Source organism: Micropterus dolomieu, linkage group LG18, assembly GCF_021292245.1.
Source record: "Micropterus dolomieu isolate WLL.071019.BEF.003 ecotype Adirondacks linkage group LG18, ASM2129224v1, whole genome shotgun sequence".
Classification (NCBI taxonomy): domain Eukaryota; kingdom Metazoa; phylum Chordata; class Actinopteri; order Centrarchiformes; family Centrarchidae; genus Micropterus; species Micropterus dolomieu.
The window spans coordinates 18,437,599-18,455,235 of NC_060167.1; the positions used below are offsets into that span (position 1 = coordinate 18,437,599).

Sequence of the window (17,637 nt, forward strand, 5' to 3'; positions counted from 1 at the left end):
AGCTTCTTTGCATTGGCTTCCAGTAAAATCCAGAATAGAATTTAAAATCATTCTTCTTACCTACAAAGCTCTTAATGGTCAGGCACCATCTTATCTTACAGAGCTCATAGTACCTTACTACCCCACCAGAGCACTGCGCTCCCAGAATGCAGGGTTACTTGTGGTTCCTAAAGTCTCCAAAAGTAGACTAGGAGCCAGAGCGTTCAGCTATCAAGCTCCTCTCCTGTGGAACCAGGTTCCAGTTTGGGTTCAGGAAGCAGACACCATCTCCACATTTAAGAGTAGGCTTAAGACTTTCACCTTTGATAAAGCTTATAGTTAGGGCTGGCTCAGGTGAGTCCTGAACCATCCCTTAGTTATGCTGCTATAGGCCTAGACTGCCGGGGGATTTCCCATGATGCACTGAGCTCCTCTCTCCTCTACTTTCTCTCCCTCTGTATGCAACCTCATCCCATTATTGCATGTTACTAACACAACTTCTCCCCTTTCTGGTAGTCTTGTGCTTTCTCGTCCCTCTCCTGTCTCCTCCTATCACTTCCTGCGGGTTTTCTGGCTCTGGAGCTGTGGAGTCTGGATCTGTGGTTGCGGGTCACCTGCTGCCCCCGTGTTCCTGCTCGACACCCTCTGCTACAACAACTATTGTTACCAGTCCTATTGTTATTGTAATCATTAACATTACGATTGTTATCATTAACACTACTATACATATCTATACCATTTTTCATTCAGTGTATAGCAACCTCACCTTTACTGTCTGTACCTCTGTGTGTGTGTATTGTGTAGGCTGCCTCCCTCCCCTCTCTCTCCTTCCATCCCTCTCTTTTTCTCTCTGTTCCGTTCTTGCCCTCTCTCTCTCTCTCTCTCTCTCTCTCCCCTTTACCCCCAACCGGTCGAGGCAGATGGCCGCCCACCCTGAGCCATGGTTCTGCTCGAGGTTTCTGCCTCTTAAAAGGAAGTTTTTCCTTGCCTCTGTCGCCTAGTGCTTGCTCTTGGTGGGAATTGTTGGGCTTCTGTAAATAACATCATAGAGTATGGTCTACACCTGCTCTTTTATGAAAAGCACTGTGAGATAACTGTTGTTGTGATTTGGCGCTATATAAATAAAATTGAATTGAATTAAATTGAATTGAATCTTAACGAGATACAGACAGTATGGAAGTTGTTGAAAGACATTTCTTTGCTGTGCAAGGCTTAATGACGTTAAAATTGATTTTCTCATTTTACTCTGGATAAGACGGAAAAAAGGGCTCTTCCTCAATATGTAGCAATCATGTTTACTATCTGTGTTAGTAACAAACATACGTGTGGTAAGGTGTAACTAACTCCAGGTGGTTCTCAGATGGTGCGTTGAAACCTCGATGATATCTCACCAATAACTGGGACTGGGAGGAGAGTTTAAAAAGGATTGAGCTATAATTTTGCATACAGTTGTATCTTGGAATGGACCGCCAGATATAGTTTTACCAAATGTTTATGAAACCTTTACACATTTTGTCACCTTTGCCATTTTTTCACAACTTTTCCTTTTTTAATTCAGACGTGTATATTTTTATACATTGGCCCATTTTGAAGACCTTGCATTATGTTACCAACAGTTGCAGAACTGAATACTTAGCATCATCCCCATGTTGACTATTCGGAGAATCATCTCTGAAATTGTTTTAAACTATTAAATTGGTTAACGTTTTAAGATTTGTGTTTCAACTCTGGCTAGGAGCAATGGTTTCAAATGTGTTGTGGTTATTGTTGAGACAGTTGAATAAGAATGAAGCCAGGGTCAAAACAATGAATTGGAGCCCAGCTGTATGTGCATCAAACACCGGCTAACAGCACTTTTCGTACCGTTACACTGCAATTTGGCTGAGGACCACAGTGATTTTTTAAAGATAAGGTTAAACAGAATGGTGGGATTTGTTAGTAGGCAAAATTGTAATCTATTATTTACTGGTGTTCAGGCAGTGGTGGTTAAAATATAATTCATATAAAAAGCACTTGCCAAGCATAGACCACATAGCAATAAAGAGCAATTTGTCATAATTTCTACACATGTAATAGATGATTTCATGGATAAGTTAAAGTCAGACTGCACGTCTTTAAAATTAAACATATTAGTGTATGACGTGATCCCTGTCTGTCATACCAGTTAGATCATCACTGAAAATGTCCTGGAAAAGTCCTGGAAAATGATCTCTTGAAAAGAGTGGGAATCCTGAGACTGTATGAGGACAAGACACAGCAGAGTGATCAAACATTTACATTGTTAGCCAAATATTGTTAGCATTAACATATGAAACCATGCTAGCAAGCTAGTTATGTTCCACACAATAAAAACTGCTTTATTTGTTTGTCAAAAGACATATTGACATAAGTGACGGATAATTCCATCATACTGTATCTGCAGTCTGAAACTGATTATAGAATAATATTGTTTTTGCTAATGGAAATCAAATGTTTGGATTGGATCTAAACTTGAATTCTTTATTGGACTGATAGAAGTCTGGATGACTGAAGCATGTCAAACATTTAGAAAATAACATTTACAAGATTTATTAAAGCATGATTATTAGACATATTGGTATGCACTCTTTTTCCTATTCGAAGACAATGACGTGAAAGTTAATTCACTTAAACATTAAAAAGAAAAAATGCTTATGAATTGTTGAATTGTTAGTGCATCCACATACTAAAAGACTAGTGACTACTGATTACAGAAACCTCATCACTGTACTCTTTCATATATCTCCACGGTACATTGTAATTATTTAAATGCCAGAGTGCTTAGCTTCATTTCTCTCAAGTAAAAAAGATCTCCTATAGGAGAGCTATACAATATGGTGGGGGGGAGAAGGAAAGAGGAACAGTGAAATCGAGGCTAGATGAAGCCTGGATGGGGAGAGAGAGGGTGATGAGAAGAAGGGAAGTGAGAGGGATTAATTGTTCACCCAGGAGAGGAAGATAACATCAGATGTTTAAAAGCTGCCACAACTAATCCTGTCATTTCTTGGACTAGAATAATGAAATGGAGGAATGATATCTCCTGGAGAACTGGAAACTGAGCTAATCTGTATGCCTGTAACGAGCACATGTTTGTGATTTTTATATGGTCTACAGATTGTGGTATATTTCTACTCACGTGTTATCATTTTCCAGTGTGATTTCTGCAAAAACTAAGGTCCTTTTATTGGCAATATGACTGCTGTTTTTCTTTATTCTTTATTTATTCTTCTGTGATTCATTATAACTGCACATTTTTCAAGATATTACTAAATGTAACATAATTTGCACAGCTGAAGGGTTGCCTTCAGGGTTCAAGGGTTAGCCAGGCATTGTAAACCACATTCTGTTTTCAAAAAGCACATATCAGTGTTTACGGGTGTTTAATGCCCTTAACTGCAAATTGCATATTTCTTTAAATCACTCCTGATGACTTCCCAAAGCATACCAAATGGTTTAGATACATTTTCAACCATGGATTTTTGTTTCATTTCATTACAATATGAAAATCAACTTCAATGGCCTCTACTGTATGTTAATTGTTCATATTGCACAGTTTGTGCTTTATGATTTGGGTTTTGTTTGTTTGTTCTCTTGTGGAAACTCGTTTTCTTGTGAATTTGTTCATTTGTTGCCTTTAAAAGGTTGCTGTTCAGTGGCCAACTCTCCATTCATAGATGTCAGAACATTATGATAAAGGTGGCAAAACATTTACTTTGATAAATTGCCTATTTAAGTTCATTCTGTCCTGAAATTAATGTAAACCAGTGATCGCCCTGAAGGGAAATCAGTCTATAAACATGTGGTACGTTTTTGAAATCAGTTGGCAGTAACATTTACGCAAAATGCAGTTAAAACATGCAAAATCATCTGCATGGTCCTTAAAATCTGGGCAGAGAGCACTCCCGATGCTCTCTGTATGGAACCAGCTCTCTGCCCTACTTCTGTCTGTTTGCTCTCCTATCCAAGCAGCTCTCTCTTTCTCTGTGACCCACACCTGCCGTTCTCTCCAAGCATCCCTTCCACCCTTTGGTCCCACAGCACTCCCCTTCCTCCCCTGTCATATCTGTCATAGACGTTCAGTCGCTGGTGTTGCTCTAGGCTTCAAATTTAATTTGGTTTCAATCTGCTGTAATTGCTTTGAGAGACGGCCGTGTCTGCATGTTTTTCCTCTCATATCTGCTGGAATACTGGATAGGGTGTGTGTCCGTGTGTGTGTGTGTGTGTGTGTGTGTGCCTGGACAAATATGACTGAAGGTGTGTACTCATATGTGCATGCGTGTCTAAATCCTGAACAATTGCCTGGCCACACACTGTCAATGATACACTTTGTCAAACACCAGCTGCTGTCACTGGACTCTCTGGCGCTTTGACAACGCTTTTGTCCGACACCATAGACTTTCTCTTTGTAGCAGAGAAGGAGGAGGGAAGGGAGCGAGGTAAATCTGCAAGACATAACAAAATATCTTTTTTAGTAACGCGGCGTCATGACCTTTTAGTTGAATAATAACTCCCCTGTAAGCCTGAATGTTTAACTGCTTTCATTATTCTATCAGCAATCTGAAGTAGGGGGGAGGATGATTGAAGTAAAGGGCAAAAAATGGACAGCACAAATAAATGGTTTGCCCTTGAACTGCAGACAGTGCTGTGGTGAGGTGAGGTGAGGTGAAAAGAAGCTGATGGACTGAGATAATATTGGTTAGGCTTTGTGTAAAAAAATAAATAAATAAATCACTTGCCTCCTATGCTGGTTTGTCTCTTTTTTTTCCAACCGCCTCTTTTTTGCCCTGGCCATCTCCGAATCAGTCTGGTCACTTCTGGTGTTTGTCATTGTAGACGAGTACAGGCTAACATTAGATTCTCACCTCCTGAAAAATGTGACAGCTGTTTTCTGAAAATCCCTGATCACACATTATTAAAGAACAATTTTTGAATTTCTGCAAACAGTATATCCAGTGAAATACCAAAAGGGGATTTCTCCCCCTAACCCCCCAAGAATCCTGTGTTGACAATACACGTCCCAGCCTTTCCAACTGTAATTGCATCCAAGCTCAGCAGCCAGTTTGAGCCTGCCAAAAGAAAGGGCGCAGAGAATACGAACATGTGTATAATTGATTGCATGTTGATTAGTGAGGGCTCTTTTGAGCTGATTGCAAGTGTACAGTATGTTTGTACGTCTGAGTGGGGTTCGTGTGGGTGTAATATGTGACCGGTGGTGACTGAGTGTGTCTCCATGTGTATATGCGTTAAACACACTCACACACGCGCGCGCGCAAGCTGTAACAATCATGCTTGGCTTCCAAACGAGATGCTGAGGAGTGTCAGCCACTGCTATTGTTTCCCTGCTCATACCATGCCTTTTCATGTAATCTGTGTGTTTTTGCATTACAGGTGTTGTTCTTATTAGGAGTGAGCTGTTATTAAAGGCTACCTTGAATTGTTTTTCTTTCAGAACCACGCACACACAATGTCTATATTGCCTTCAAGTGAAGTAAATTGATCAACTGTCTCAGGGATCACTGCGTCTTTGGGGAACATAGGGAGTGCTTTCTAACAGATGCACACTGTGATTATAACTGAGAGCACCCAGCCTGTATTTATTGAGCTTCTGCAACAGGAGATTTTGTCAAGATGTGACACAAATAGGAGATGGTTGAAATATAGTGTGTGGCGGAGTACACGCATCAGCTCTTAGTCTTGTTCTGTTGCATGTTTATGTCAGTCTCACCTCTGATCAAGGAGACTCTTGCCCTGCATCTTGATGCTTTTCCTCTCTGCTCCTCCCCACTCAGCCTGCTGAGGAGGTGGTCGAAACAAGCAGGTCATCCAGGCAGTCGTACTCACCTGTTGTACAGATGTACCAAGCAAAAGAGCACCCATGTGCTCTGTTTCTTTCTAGTGGAATGTCACTGGGCTTGCTTTGACTTATTTATCTGTAGCTAGCGCTTGTTCCAGACAACGGGTATGCAATTTTCTCCATCTCAGTCACCTGCAAGGTCGATGCCTTGTGTGCTGCTAGAGAAACAAGACTTCTGAATCTTATTTTTTTGTAGATGGCGCCTTTAGGCTCCCTTCCTCTCTCATGTCTCTGTTTTCTGACTTGATGCCAGTTAACAGCAGGATCGGCCCGGGCAGCAGTTTGGGCATGTCTGTGACTATCTGTCATACAATGGACAGTGAGCCCAACCAGCCAGACACTCACATGTCACCGAGCTGATCCTGGCCCCATTGACACACCGCTCTGCCTGCACGCTCACCCTGAGCCCCCTGCTGGCCCCTGCATGTAGAACACTTGGCTACCTGTGAGCAGCCAGGGCTGCAGATCTGTGTTATGTTGATTCACTGTGATGTCCTGCAGTGACCTTGTTCGTCCTTTTATATGACTTTTTAATTTTTGCCGGATATATGCACTGTGACCTTCGTGTGCATGTGTGCCTGTGAGTAAATGATGTGATAGAGCTGTTTGTAGCATTCATCTCATAGGCGGTTTAATTGAATTTACAGTGGTAGTTACTCCGATGAATGATAATGTGCACTACAATGGTGTTTGGCCCCGTTCTGTGCTATGATGAGACTGCCACTTAGCTTCAAAGGCTCTGTGGTTTAATGAGCGAAATGCATATTATTTTGAATGGAGTATCTCAAATGAAACAAAAGGTGCCCCAATTAGAAGAGCATTAATATTGTTTTTATAGAGATACTTCAGCAGTCAGTAATATATTAAATTAGCTCAATTGCACCTGTGACATTGCTTTTAACATAATCGCATTTTGATTATATCCATATTATAAACTTACAAGCAGACTGATTAGTACACAAGAGCTTATGATCAAGGTCGATTATTTTCAGCGTAGCTCTGAAGAACCATTATGAGGGAGTTTAGCTGCTGCAGAGAGCTACTATATTGTTCCAAAGTAAAGAAAGCTGCCTTTCTTGTCCCAATGAACTACACACAGAAGCTTCAGCACAATGCTGGCAATCTACAGTGGAAATATGGTGTTTCTGCAGGCCTGTGTGGAGTGTAGAAAGCTGGTGTTTGATTTTGAAAAGCTGCTGCTGTGGGTAGGTGACAGCTCGTGTCTCCCAGATCCGGTCTCCGTGGAAACAGCAGTCTGGAATGTGTGGAAATGCAAAAGAAAGTGTTAACATTTCCGTTGTGGAAGGGGAAGATTTGGGGATGAACAAAGGCAAGGATTATCTCAGCACATCCTACAATAGCACTATACACACAGCCTCTGCAAACGGGTCTGCCACGGGGTGCTTTGGATCACAGAACAAAGACAGGGTCTCCCACCCATCCATGCTGATCCTGTGTCAGAGTTAGCTAATAAGGACTACAATACCCAGCTGCCAGTAGCAAACCAACCAGGGACCTGGAATTAAGGGTCATTATTTCTCCTGATTATGGACTTAAACATTGTTCGTCCACTCTGAAGAGGAGAGCCCATTCTTATTATCACTGTCCTCCTCACAGTACTTTGTTACTGGGACTTGAAATGGGATGTTCTGTCCTTTCAGGAGTGTTTAATAATGCAAGCAATGAAAACATGCCATACGTTTTCAAGCTATTTCCCATTTCACCCTACGTTAATGACGAGGCCTGTGCTCTGTGAAGTCAATTAAACTGTTTTGAAGTTGATTTGTGACCGTGTTGTTGGAATTATTATGGTTCTAGAGGAGGGAGAAGTTTGAGGGCAGTAAACTGTGACAGATGGAGAGAAATGGAGTACAGCATATGATGGCAGGATAAAACAGCCAAGCGAAGGGGAGAGATAAAAGGATGGTGAGAGAATAAAGGTGGTGGCGATGGCTGTAGGGATGACTGCAGCGGCGAGGGTGCGAGGCGAAGTGAGTTTGTCTGTGATGCTTTAAAATTCTGGAGTGGAAAGTCCCTCCATCTGTTATTGTGGGACGGTTCTGACTCAGTGATTTCTATGATTGGCCTTAATCCCGGCCGAGTGGAGAAGACAGAATGAAGAGCTTAAAGCAGACTGCTCCCACTCTGACAGGCTCCACTGGCTGCTGCTGCTGCTGCTGCTGCTGCTGCTGCTGCTGGGGCTCACTGGTACGCTCAGCCTGCTGCCCCCTAATGGATTAACTGCTGCATGACACTGCACTTTCTGCACTACTACAGCACATTGAGCTGCTCTTAAGGCCATGACACAGTGGTGACTGTTTGATGTACCATGAATTTGTTAGCAGTTATGAAACACAGCAGTTTTCACTCAGCTTTTAATGCTCCTTTCGATGTCTGTGATGATTATTACAAATGTTTCATGGCCTCTGTCCCTGGGTAAACATGCCATTGCTTATCTTAATCTTCCTGATCCTGTGTGTGTTAGTAGGTATAGGGAAGATTTAGTTTCTAGTAATGCTGCGTCTGGATATATAAAACAATGTGGGAGTGACCCTTAAAAAAGGTGTTCTATATTTAGACGCCGTTTTGCAAAGAGCTTAGTGGCTTACCATTATGATTGTCCCTGCCACGCATCCGCCAAGCGTTGAGAAATTTACCAAGGGTTTTCCCTCGCAGTGGTAGTGTCTCTGAGAAGGTTAAGTGACCTCAGCAGAGTCATTTCACAGTCTTTTGGTCCCCAAGGTGACTTAAGTGTTCCCAGAAACTGAGCTGAGGGGGTCGTTTGGAACATGTTGAGTACCTCGATTCAAGGCTGCAATCACACGTACAGACTGTGTCGTGTTTTCTCAAGTGCCCTCTCACCGAAACACACACATTGTAGGGCTGTTTTTGAGGGTCCCTCCAGATCACACAGACGACAATGTGCTGCGTGGAGTGCCCTTTAAGTTAATGCTCAGTGGAAGGGCCTAACAGGCTGCGGCAATCACACAGGCGGCCCGGGTGTCGAGTTGACGCTCACCACAGCATGACGCTGTGCGTCTCTGGTGTGCTGTCATTAAACTGCTCCCCTCTGTAACAGAGCAAACTGAACAGTTATGAATATTAAAGATCCTAATTGCGTCATGCAGAGCACTGTCTTCTTGCTCCGCGCCTTCACAGTGAGGGTTGGGACAGCAGAGACATCACCAAGCTGCGCAGCTTGCTTGTTGGCGGTTTGTGCAACTACACTCTCACCTGCACCATTATGTGCAGCGTTTGCATACATGACAGACTCCACTGTGTGTTATTTAAGGTTGGAGACCTTGTGGAGGCACTTCACATGCCACTATCCATTACAGAGTGTGTTTATGGTTCTTGACCTTGCCAGAAGGCTCGGTGACAAATGGCCCAACATGTGATGCATTTTGTGTCAAGGTTACAATGACAATGACATTAGAGGGCTGTGCTCATGTTGTCGATTCTTCTGGCGTCTTTGTGCCTGTATGCTGTAGTGTTATTTGCTGTGTTGTGTGGGCCTGTACTGAGCTTATCTGTGCTGTACTGTGCTGATCTCACTATGCTCATCCAGTGCTCTAAGCTGCTTGGGCTCCAGCCACCAGCATAGATGATATATCCCTGCCCCCCTCCTTCCCACATCTCTCACTCTGATTCATTGGCTGTTTGTGTTGCCCATCCATCTGGGCCAACACAGAGGAAGGAAAGACACATGAAGACACATGGCTGTTTTGGAGCAGGAGGGACTGCATTAAGCTGCTGGGGAAGAGATAGGGTCCCAGAGAAATGTCTGCCTACATGGGGGTGGAAAAATACCAAGGGAGAGGGTGCTGGAGAAACAGAAGTGAAAGAAAATGTTTGCGGGATACTCAAAGGGAAAAAAATGGATTTTCTAAAGGGACAAAGTAGAGATTCTCACTGACAGATAAAACGCTGAGAAAAAGACTCAGGCCAAGGGGGTGAAAGGGTAGCTAGATCAAAGATCATGACGGGGGGGGGGGGGAGTTCTGCAAATGCAACTTATTTGTTTTATATCCTCAAAAAGAACTTTGCTTAATAATAAAGAACATTGCATATGCACAGAGAGTGAAACGTTTTCAGGCTAAGCGGGAAATGCAGAGAGATTTTTATTCAGCTGCTCAGTGCTTATCCGTAATTGAAAAATGTATAGTTTCACGTCTTTTATGTATAGTGGCTTTTGTAATGGACTCCTACGTAATAATTTCAATGGGCTAATTAGATCCACATTCCATTGTTTCAGTTGCCTATTGTCTCATTAGGAAATAAATGAAATTGTATCATTATTATTTAAAACTTGTTCAGGTGATTAAAGGCACAATGCAAAAGCATAGGGACACAGAGGACTCGAAATTATCCAGATTTTATGTTATTATGTGTCACAAATTCGGCTTGTGATGTACTACTAAACTATTATGGTCTACCGACGTCCCTTTACGACACCTGTAAGAGTGAGAACTGATATTCTGGTGTGTGTGTTTAGAGGAGGTGGAGCAGTATTGTGGCTGTGTGGTCTGCTGCTGAGATGAGGTGGGCGGGGTCCTCATAGAAAATAGGGCAGCTCTTACTATAATGAGAGTTTATGTCTTGTGTGTTTTTGGTAGATAAAAAGCCTCCTGTGGTAGGGGACTGGTTCCTTCAGTGTGGCTCCACAAATGAATTAGGGGTCTAAATAGTAATTGCATAGCCCTGGGACCTTTACGGCTGATCACACTATTCTGGGACAAGAACAAGATCGCCCCCTAGAGGCTTGGAGAAACCTAGATACTGTGGCACAAGAAGGGGGGACGTAGAGAGGGAGAGAGACGGCTTCACCATATTTGCCACTTGGATGACTTCCTTTATGAGAAGCCTACATACAGTAAGCTTCTTCAGAGATAAGCCTGAGCTACATCATTGTAAATGATGTTAGACTATTAAATTCAGTGGGAAGTGATGTCTGATACTGGTTTGAGTTGAGAATATTAAGTTTCATGTTACATATAATTCAGAACAAGATAGACACAAAAATAACAATACCTCTGAAATTTCACTCAAACTAAACTTTTTATTGACATTATTTACATATGCTCTGTAAATTAGATGTCATGTCTCCTCTGTGTGTGGAAAAAAAGCATCCAAAAGAAAGAAATTCATGGTCTCATGAAGGCACCCCTTGTCTGTGCATACATTACTAAATTTGGTGTTTGTTATCTGTCTATGTAGATGGAGCTGTGCTTGGTGCATATTGTTAAACAATTAAAATGTGTATGTGTATATCAGTTTTATAAAAAGATTTGATGTGCATAGTAATTATTCTGTACAAGTCATGGTGCGCAGACATTTCAATTGCCACTATATAGACAATCTAACCATGTATTGGGGAAAAAAATGTGTATTTGCACGTGACTGTGTGACACGTACTAAAAAGTTGACAGCACCTACAGCCGTGACTTTTGAATCACAGCAAACATTACCTTTATAGCTAGGCTGCTTCCTATCTACAAGCATGGATAAATATCTTGTTGGCAAACAAACTACCACCAGGGAAAAGTGCACAAAGCTTAAAAACTAACCTGCAAATGTCAAGATCAGTCAGTATGGATTTTGGCTGGATCTACCCCACTTTGGCTTGTTACTAGCAAGTTTGCTTACATTGTGTCTCATACCCTCAGCCAGCTCAGCTGTCAGACAAATACACATACAGTCACCTCAGCAATATGTAACAACAGTTTAAGGAGAACGGTGTTGTTGGGTGTGGCGTTCCCTAATCCTCTGAATTATCCAGTTAATTTACAGCTGTACTCGCTTTTGAAGGGAACAAGGTCACGGTCCCGATTTTCCCATCTGTTTGTCTGTCTCTCTCTTAAACACACACACACACACAAATCAAAGTCCTATTGACTTCTGACACTCACACCGCTGTTTTTGTGTTTCCTTGTAGAAACTGGCCAGGGAAGCGGAGCAGCTACAGAAGGAGCATGTATGGCAAGACGGTGTGACGGTAAAGTAGGACACCCGCTCCTCTCCCTCCTTCTCCAAGACCTTCTTTCTTTTTTCCATTTCTTTTCCAGGCAAACTGGTTTATCTTCCTATCGTCTGCCCATTCCCATCTGTTTTCCAGTTCCCTCTCAATTTAGCTATTTTCTCCTATTTAACTCTTTAATGACAATGTGATCAGCATCACAGAGACAATGCGGTAAAAATAAACAAACACAGTCCTACATGTATGCACACACACCATGATTGCTTACTTCTGAGGTTGATATTTTTTTCATGGTCGGTTTTCAGTTTTACCTAAGAGCCTTTGGCCCGTTTTGTTTCATAGGCCACAGTAAGTTGAACATTACATTCTCTCGCAGCTGCCCTTTCAAACAATAGAGATCCGCTCTTGAAATAAGTAGAAATGGTATTACTCTGGTTTGTGTGTTTGTGAGCCTGTGTGCTCCACTGACTCTCAAATTTGCAAACACTTAAACACCCCACAAACATGCATGCTTACTGATACACACACACACACACACACACACACACACACACACACACACACACACATATATATAACCTCAACTGACAGACACACATGCACATTCCCTACTGTCATATCCTCTGTCTCCAGGGAGACGAGCTCGCTGTCATGGTACACTTCACGCAAATGGATTTTTAACCCAGCGCCTCCTGGGGGATATTTGAGAAAAGGCTTTAACTGATTTAAAACGAATAATTATGAACCCTACTTCCCTGCAAAGTCCATTTTTATTCATGGTTGCTTACACTCTGAAGCTGTAGTCTTGGGGTGGCTGGGCTGCACCCCTCCCCGCTGGTCCGAGGGAGGGAGCTGCAGTGCGCCTGTCCCTTCATCTTAGGCCTGAGGGAGGTTGATGCCTGCCTCTCCCTGCCCGGCTCCGATGCCCCTCAGTCGGATGTGTAGCCATGCAGGAAGTGAAGCCTGGGTCACAGTGGCCACACACAGCACACCTGTTCATAAGTAGCTGCATCCAATATGGCATCAATACCTCCTCAAGTGGAAAAGCCAGCACTCTCTTCTAATCCACCCCGCCCCTGCCAAAAGTCCTCCTCTCTCCCTCTCCTTTCTGTCTTTTTATTTTTCTCTTCCTGTTTCTGTCTCTCCGTCCAGTCACGAATCTTTTACCCACCGTTACCTGCCGCAGCTCCATCACATTAATTTTTTGTTATCTGTATGTGTCTTTAATCAGGCATGAAAACAGTTGGAATATATCATATTGTTGCAAATACTGCGAAGGAATCCTAATAGTGCTCCTTTATTAATATTGTATTGGAGCTGATTTCATTTGCCTTTATAATCAGGCCAGGTAATGAATCTCAGCAGGGGCGACTGTGAAACCATTAAAATAAAATCTCACAAAGAGGAGGGGTAGCTGTGTGTGTGTGTGTGTGTGTGTGTGTGTGTGTGTGGGGTTGGGTGAGGGGTGGGGTTGATATGGCAGATCCTTGCAAGAAGATTTTTGCTGTTTGTAGATTTTTTGCTTTCCTAATTTCTCTTTGGGTGAACACTCTGCTGACTGACACTCTAATTAGATTAGGGCTGCATGCTCTTTGGGCATATTAGGAGAAATGCGTCGCATCTTAAACTAGCGGGCGGAGCAGTCTGTCAAATGAAGAGAAAAGGTGTTTATGCATGAGAGACGGTGCGTTTTGATAGAATTTGTGAGTGTGTGAGTGTCAGTGTGTGCGCTCCAGTGTGGGGTTGCAACAGCATAATGTGGCTGTTTGCGTTTGTCGGCGAGCGGGTATTTATTTGGATGTGTTTATTAACGGGAAGTTCTGTACCTGGCCCGGCCCATCTGCTCACCTCGCCAAACTGGTGACATCATAGAAACTCAATGATACGTCTGTTCCTCATAGCGGCTGCCATAGCAGCTGTTACTGTAGCAATGGGAAGACCTGACTCTCTCTCTCTGTCTCACACACACACACTCAAGCGTTTTCCTGGTCCAACTGCAGAGCCAGTTTTCTGACCATCCTGACTGCTGGACATTATGGGTGTCAAAGTGTTGATCGTAACAACTGTTGTCTTGGTCGTTCAGGGTTTTAAATCCATTGGAATGAAATGGTGTGTGAAATAGATATTAAAGTGTTGGATTGGTTGGTGTCACTGATTTCTCAAGGTCAGGTGCCCATCCCTCTGTGGCACTCGACTATTGTGCTTGCAACAGAGTCATCCCAAGATGGCACAGTCATTCTCATAGGGACGAGGGAGAACCAGCAACTTCAGAGCCGCATATCAAAAAGTTTTGTAAACTGAAAATTGGCAGTCAGAAAATAAAGCTCTTTGAGAACTTTCTAGATAGCGTCAGCATATCACTTATTTCTAATTGTTCTATTTCAGAATCAGGTTATGGAACAATCCTACATCTTTGACCTGGTAACCGAAAAGAAAGCAGAAGTGCATGTCTGTGTGTGATATTATTACCTGGTTGCCAGGTCAAAATGTTTTTCTGCTTTTAATAGTTTTTCTCCCACAACACCACTGAACACCCATGTTAGCGATTTCTTAAGCTGACGGTAAAAATATATTAAATGATTGTGTTATTGTCCCTCTGCATATTGAATGCACTCATGCACTTATCTTCAAGTAACGCATATTGACCAATATCTTATTCTCTTTAAAAAAGACCACAAAAATGACAAAAAGGCAGCGCAAAATTCTTACTCAACCAAGGCCTTTGTCACTGATTACCAATAACAAATACAGTACTGATAGTACAAATATGTTACTTCCCTTATATACTGAATAAATCCTACACAGAGGCTGGTTAAGTATTGAAATCTAAATTCTGCTTCTCTGCCACAGTCTATGACAACTAAATTCTCATAAGTTAGCCAATGTTAAGCCAACTGCTGTTTATTTTTGTGGATATCACTTTTCTTTCATTATAATAATAATTAATGTTGGTGGATATTCATGGCAAGGCCTGCTAAATATGCTAGGTTTTCAGTAAATAGTTTGGTGGTAGAGACAATGTGGAGAAAGTAACACCAGATTTGGCTTGTGCACCATATGCCACCAGTGATATTGCCAGCTGGAACCGTCTTATTGTGTATTGCAAGCTGTTCTAACATTAATTACAATGATTTAATATATTGTGACAAATTAGTATTTTAAGCTAAAGTCTATAAATCTAAATCTAAATCTCCAATGTGTGCTCAAGATATTATATTATAAAATGGCTTAATGACATCTGTAATAATTTAATGTAGATACAGTATCTTAAAAGGAATTCTACCCAGTAAAGATATCTTTGGAGATATCTCGAGTTATTGCCCAGACTGATCACAGTATAATTGTGATTCCATTATGCATTTGCGATGGATTGTGTATGTTAAAGTGGGTTGCCATGCATTGTTAGGACCCTTCTTAAAGTGATAGTCGAGGTGTTTTCTGCCCTGACTTGTCCTAAAGAACTTGCAGATGCTTCTTTTGTATCCCTGCATGCAGTTTGAATGTATGATAAATGCTGAGCTTGGCCTAGCTTAGCTAAGGTCATGCATGTGTATGGATTCATGACTGGTGCTGAGGGTTTAACACTTTGTAATGGTTTGTAATGGTTAGGTACGGTTGACAAATCTTTAGGACAAACAATATCCTGACGATTACATAATCAATATGAATACTCCTCCCTCTGTGGGAACATGTAGGCTACCGTATTCAACAACTATTACGCTTTTTTATAGCAATCAAAATAGTTTAATTAGTGAAATTAGAGTCTCCAGCATTATGTGAGTTTACAAAATCTAGTTTGTTTTGAATGAACATCTGTCTTTGGAAAACTTAAAAACACCTATAATCATTTTTTTTTTTTTATATATAAAATCAACAGATTATATGATTTATTTGAAAGTTGCTAGTCATGAGCCCACAGAGTATAATCACTCAAATCTACTGTTGCTTTATAGACTCTTTGTGATATTATCAGCAATATATTATCAGCTACATTATCATCAATCAGTTGTTAACCAACTCATCTCACATCATATACTGGCTACAGATTATGACCAGTGTTGCTTAGCTGAAGGCGGGTTGACACGTAGTGCAACACATTGGGACAGAGACACGAGATTGGATGAAAGAAAGGACGGAGATTGTGGAGATTGGTGGAAGACATGTACTTTCCATCAGATTGTGATGTGGCAGCTGCTGTACGTTTGAAATGCATTAGTGCTAATAGCTGTGCCATTAGGGGAGAGAGAGGCACTCTGTTGATGGGTTGCCATGATGAAACCATGGAGAGGGGGTGACAAAGAGAGCCATGGAGGGAGAGAGAGGTGTAAGTGAGAAAGCAAGTGACTGTGGGAAGAAGGTAAAAGAGACTGAGGAAACGGGAAACAGAGATGGAGCCATCTTCCAGGCCATTTACTGCAATCATCACTCTCTAATCAATCAAGCCTTTCATCATAGGACAACACAATCTCTTCTTCTCCCTCTGCCTCTTTCTCTCTTCATCTCCACTCAGCCACCCACTCTCATACATAACACAGTGGCATTGTGTGACGTCTGTTTTGCTCTTAACACGTGTGTGTTCATCTGTAACTTTACCTACAAATTCATATCCATACAGTACACAGCCTGCAGTGCCCAGATGCTAATAGTCTTTGCTGTTCTCGATCATGTTTTTCCAATCATTAGAATTAGAAACTGTAAATGTTCTCATGTAGTTTAGTGGAGAGCAACTTTAGCAACATTTAGCCAGTATTTCAGCCACATGTACTGCCCTAAAGTCACAATAGCTCCCCTCAGAGGTGTAACATGACCTTAAGCGCTAGGGGCACTAGCTAGAGTTGCGAGGGTTTGTTCACTTGACCAAGTTTGGCTCCTTTCATAATGCCTCTATTTGAGATAATTGGCCCTTCAGAGGAAATGAGTGAGAACCATTGTGGCGACTCTCAGCCCAGCCCTCGAAGCTACCAGCTCCATTAGCTACAGAATACATTAGTCTTATGTGGGGCTGCCTTTGACAGGTTCAAATTCAGATTCTGGTGAGACAGGAATGAAGGGACGCCTCACTCTTGTTTTGTTTCATCTCGCTCTATTCTCAACATGTTCATTTTCTCTGTTATCCCTATTGGAAATGCTACCAAACCCCTGTTTTCAACTCTCACTGGATTAACAAAAACAGGCAGAAGTGGACCATTTGTCCAAGCGCGTGTATTTCAGTATTTATTAACAAAATATTTTCCTGCTGAATTGTGACATTTTCAGTCTTTAGTTGAGCTAAACCAATAGGGGAGTATGGATAGAGCAATAATCAGCATGCGGTTGGTGTTTTGTCTGCAAGTGATTTATATCAGTTTAGTTTTATTTATTTTTTTACACTGACCATCATGTTGTGCTCATTTTACCTGCTCTGTATTTCCTGAGCTGCCTATTTGTCCCTCATTTTGAAAATTAGACGCAGACCTTCTAAAGCAGGGGTAGGAAAAAAAATTGATTCTGCCAACCGTCTTTTGTCAGCACCACAACAAGCAAAACTCAAAAGGATCTCCATTGCGGCGGCCACGAGTGAGGGAGGCTGGAATATAGCTATGTGAGCCCTTTTTAAATGCACAGTGCTTATTTCAAACACCGATAAGCATGGCCACATTGTATAATCACAAATAAACTGCATCTATTTTCATTGTGAGCGTTTTTTATTATTTTTTTACTTGCTTATGGCCGTGCTGAGACAGAGTGCTTGCAGCCTGCCGAGCACGTAATGGAACTCATAAACAGTGTTATCACTGAATCCTGAGCCGGACTTCCATCTACTCGCCAC

At 42.0% G+C, this 17,637-nt stretch overlaps 1 protein-coding gene across 10 annotated transcripts in view; it reads left to right on the forward strand.

The window, feature by feature from the left end:
- Window positions 1-17,637, forward strand: part of cacna2d2a (calcium channel, voltage-dependent, alpha 2/delta subunit 2a) — a 191,542-nt gene that overhangs the window by 103,038 nt on the left and 70,867 nt on the right. For all 10 annotated transcript variants that reach the window (XM_046028893.1, XM_046028895.1, XM_046028899.1 and 7 more), the window contains one exon: window positions 11,787-11,846. In XM_046028893.1, coding sequence (XP_045884849.1) covers window positions 11,787-11,846 — 60 coding nt within the window. The remainder of the gene's footprint in view (window positions 1-11,786; window positions 11,847-17,637) is intronic.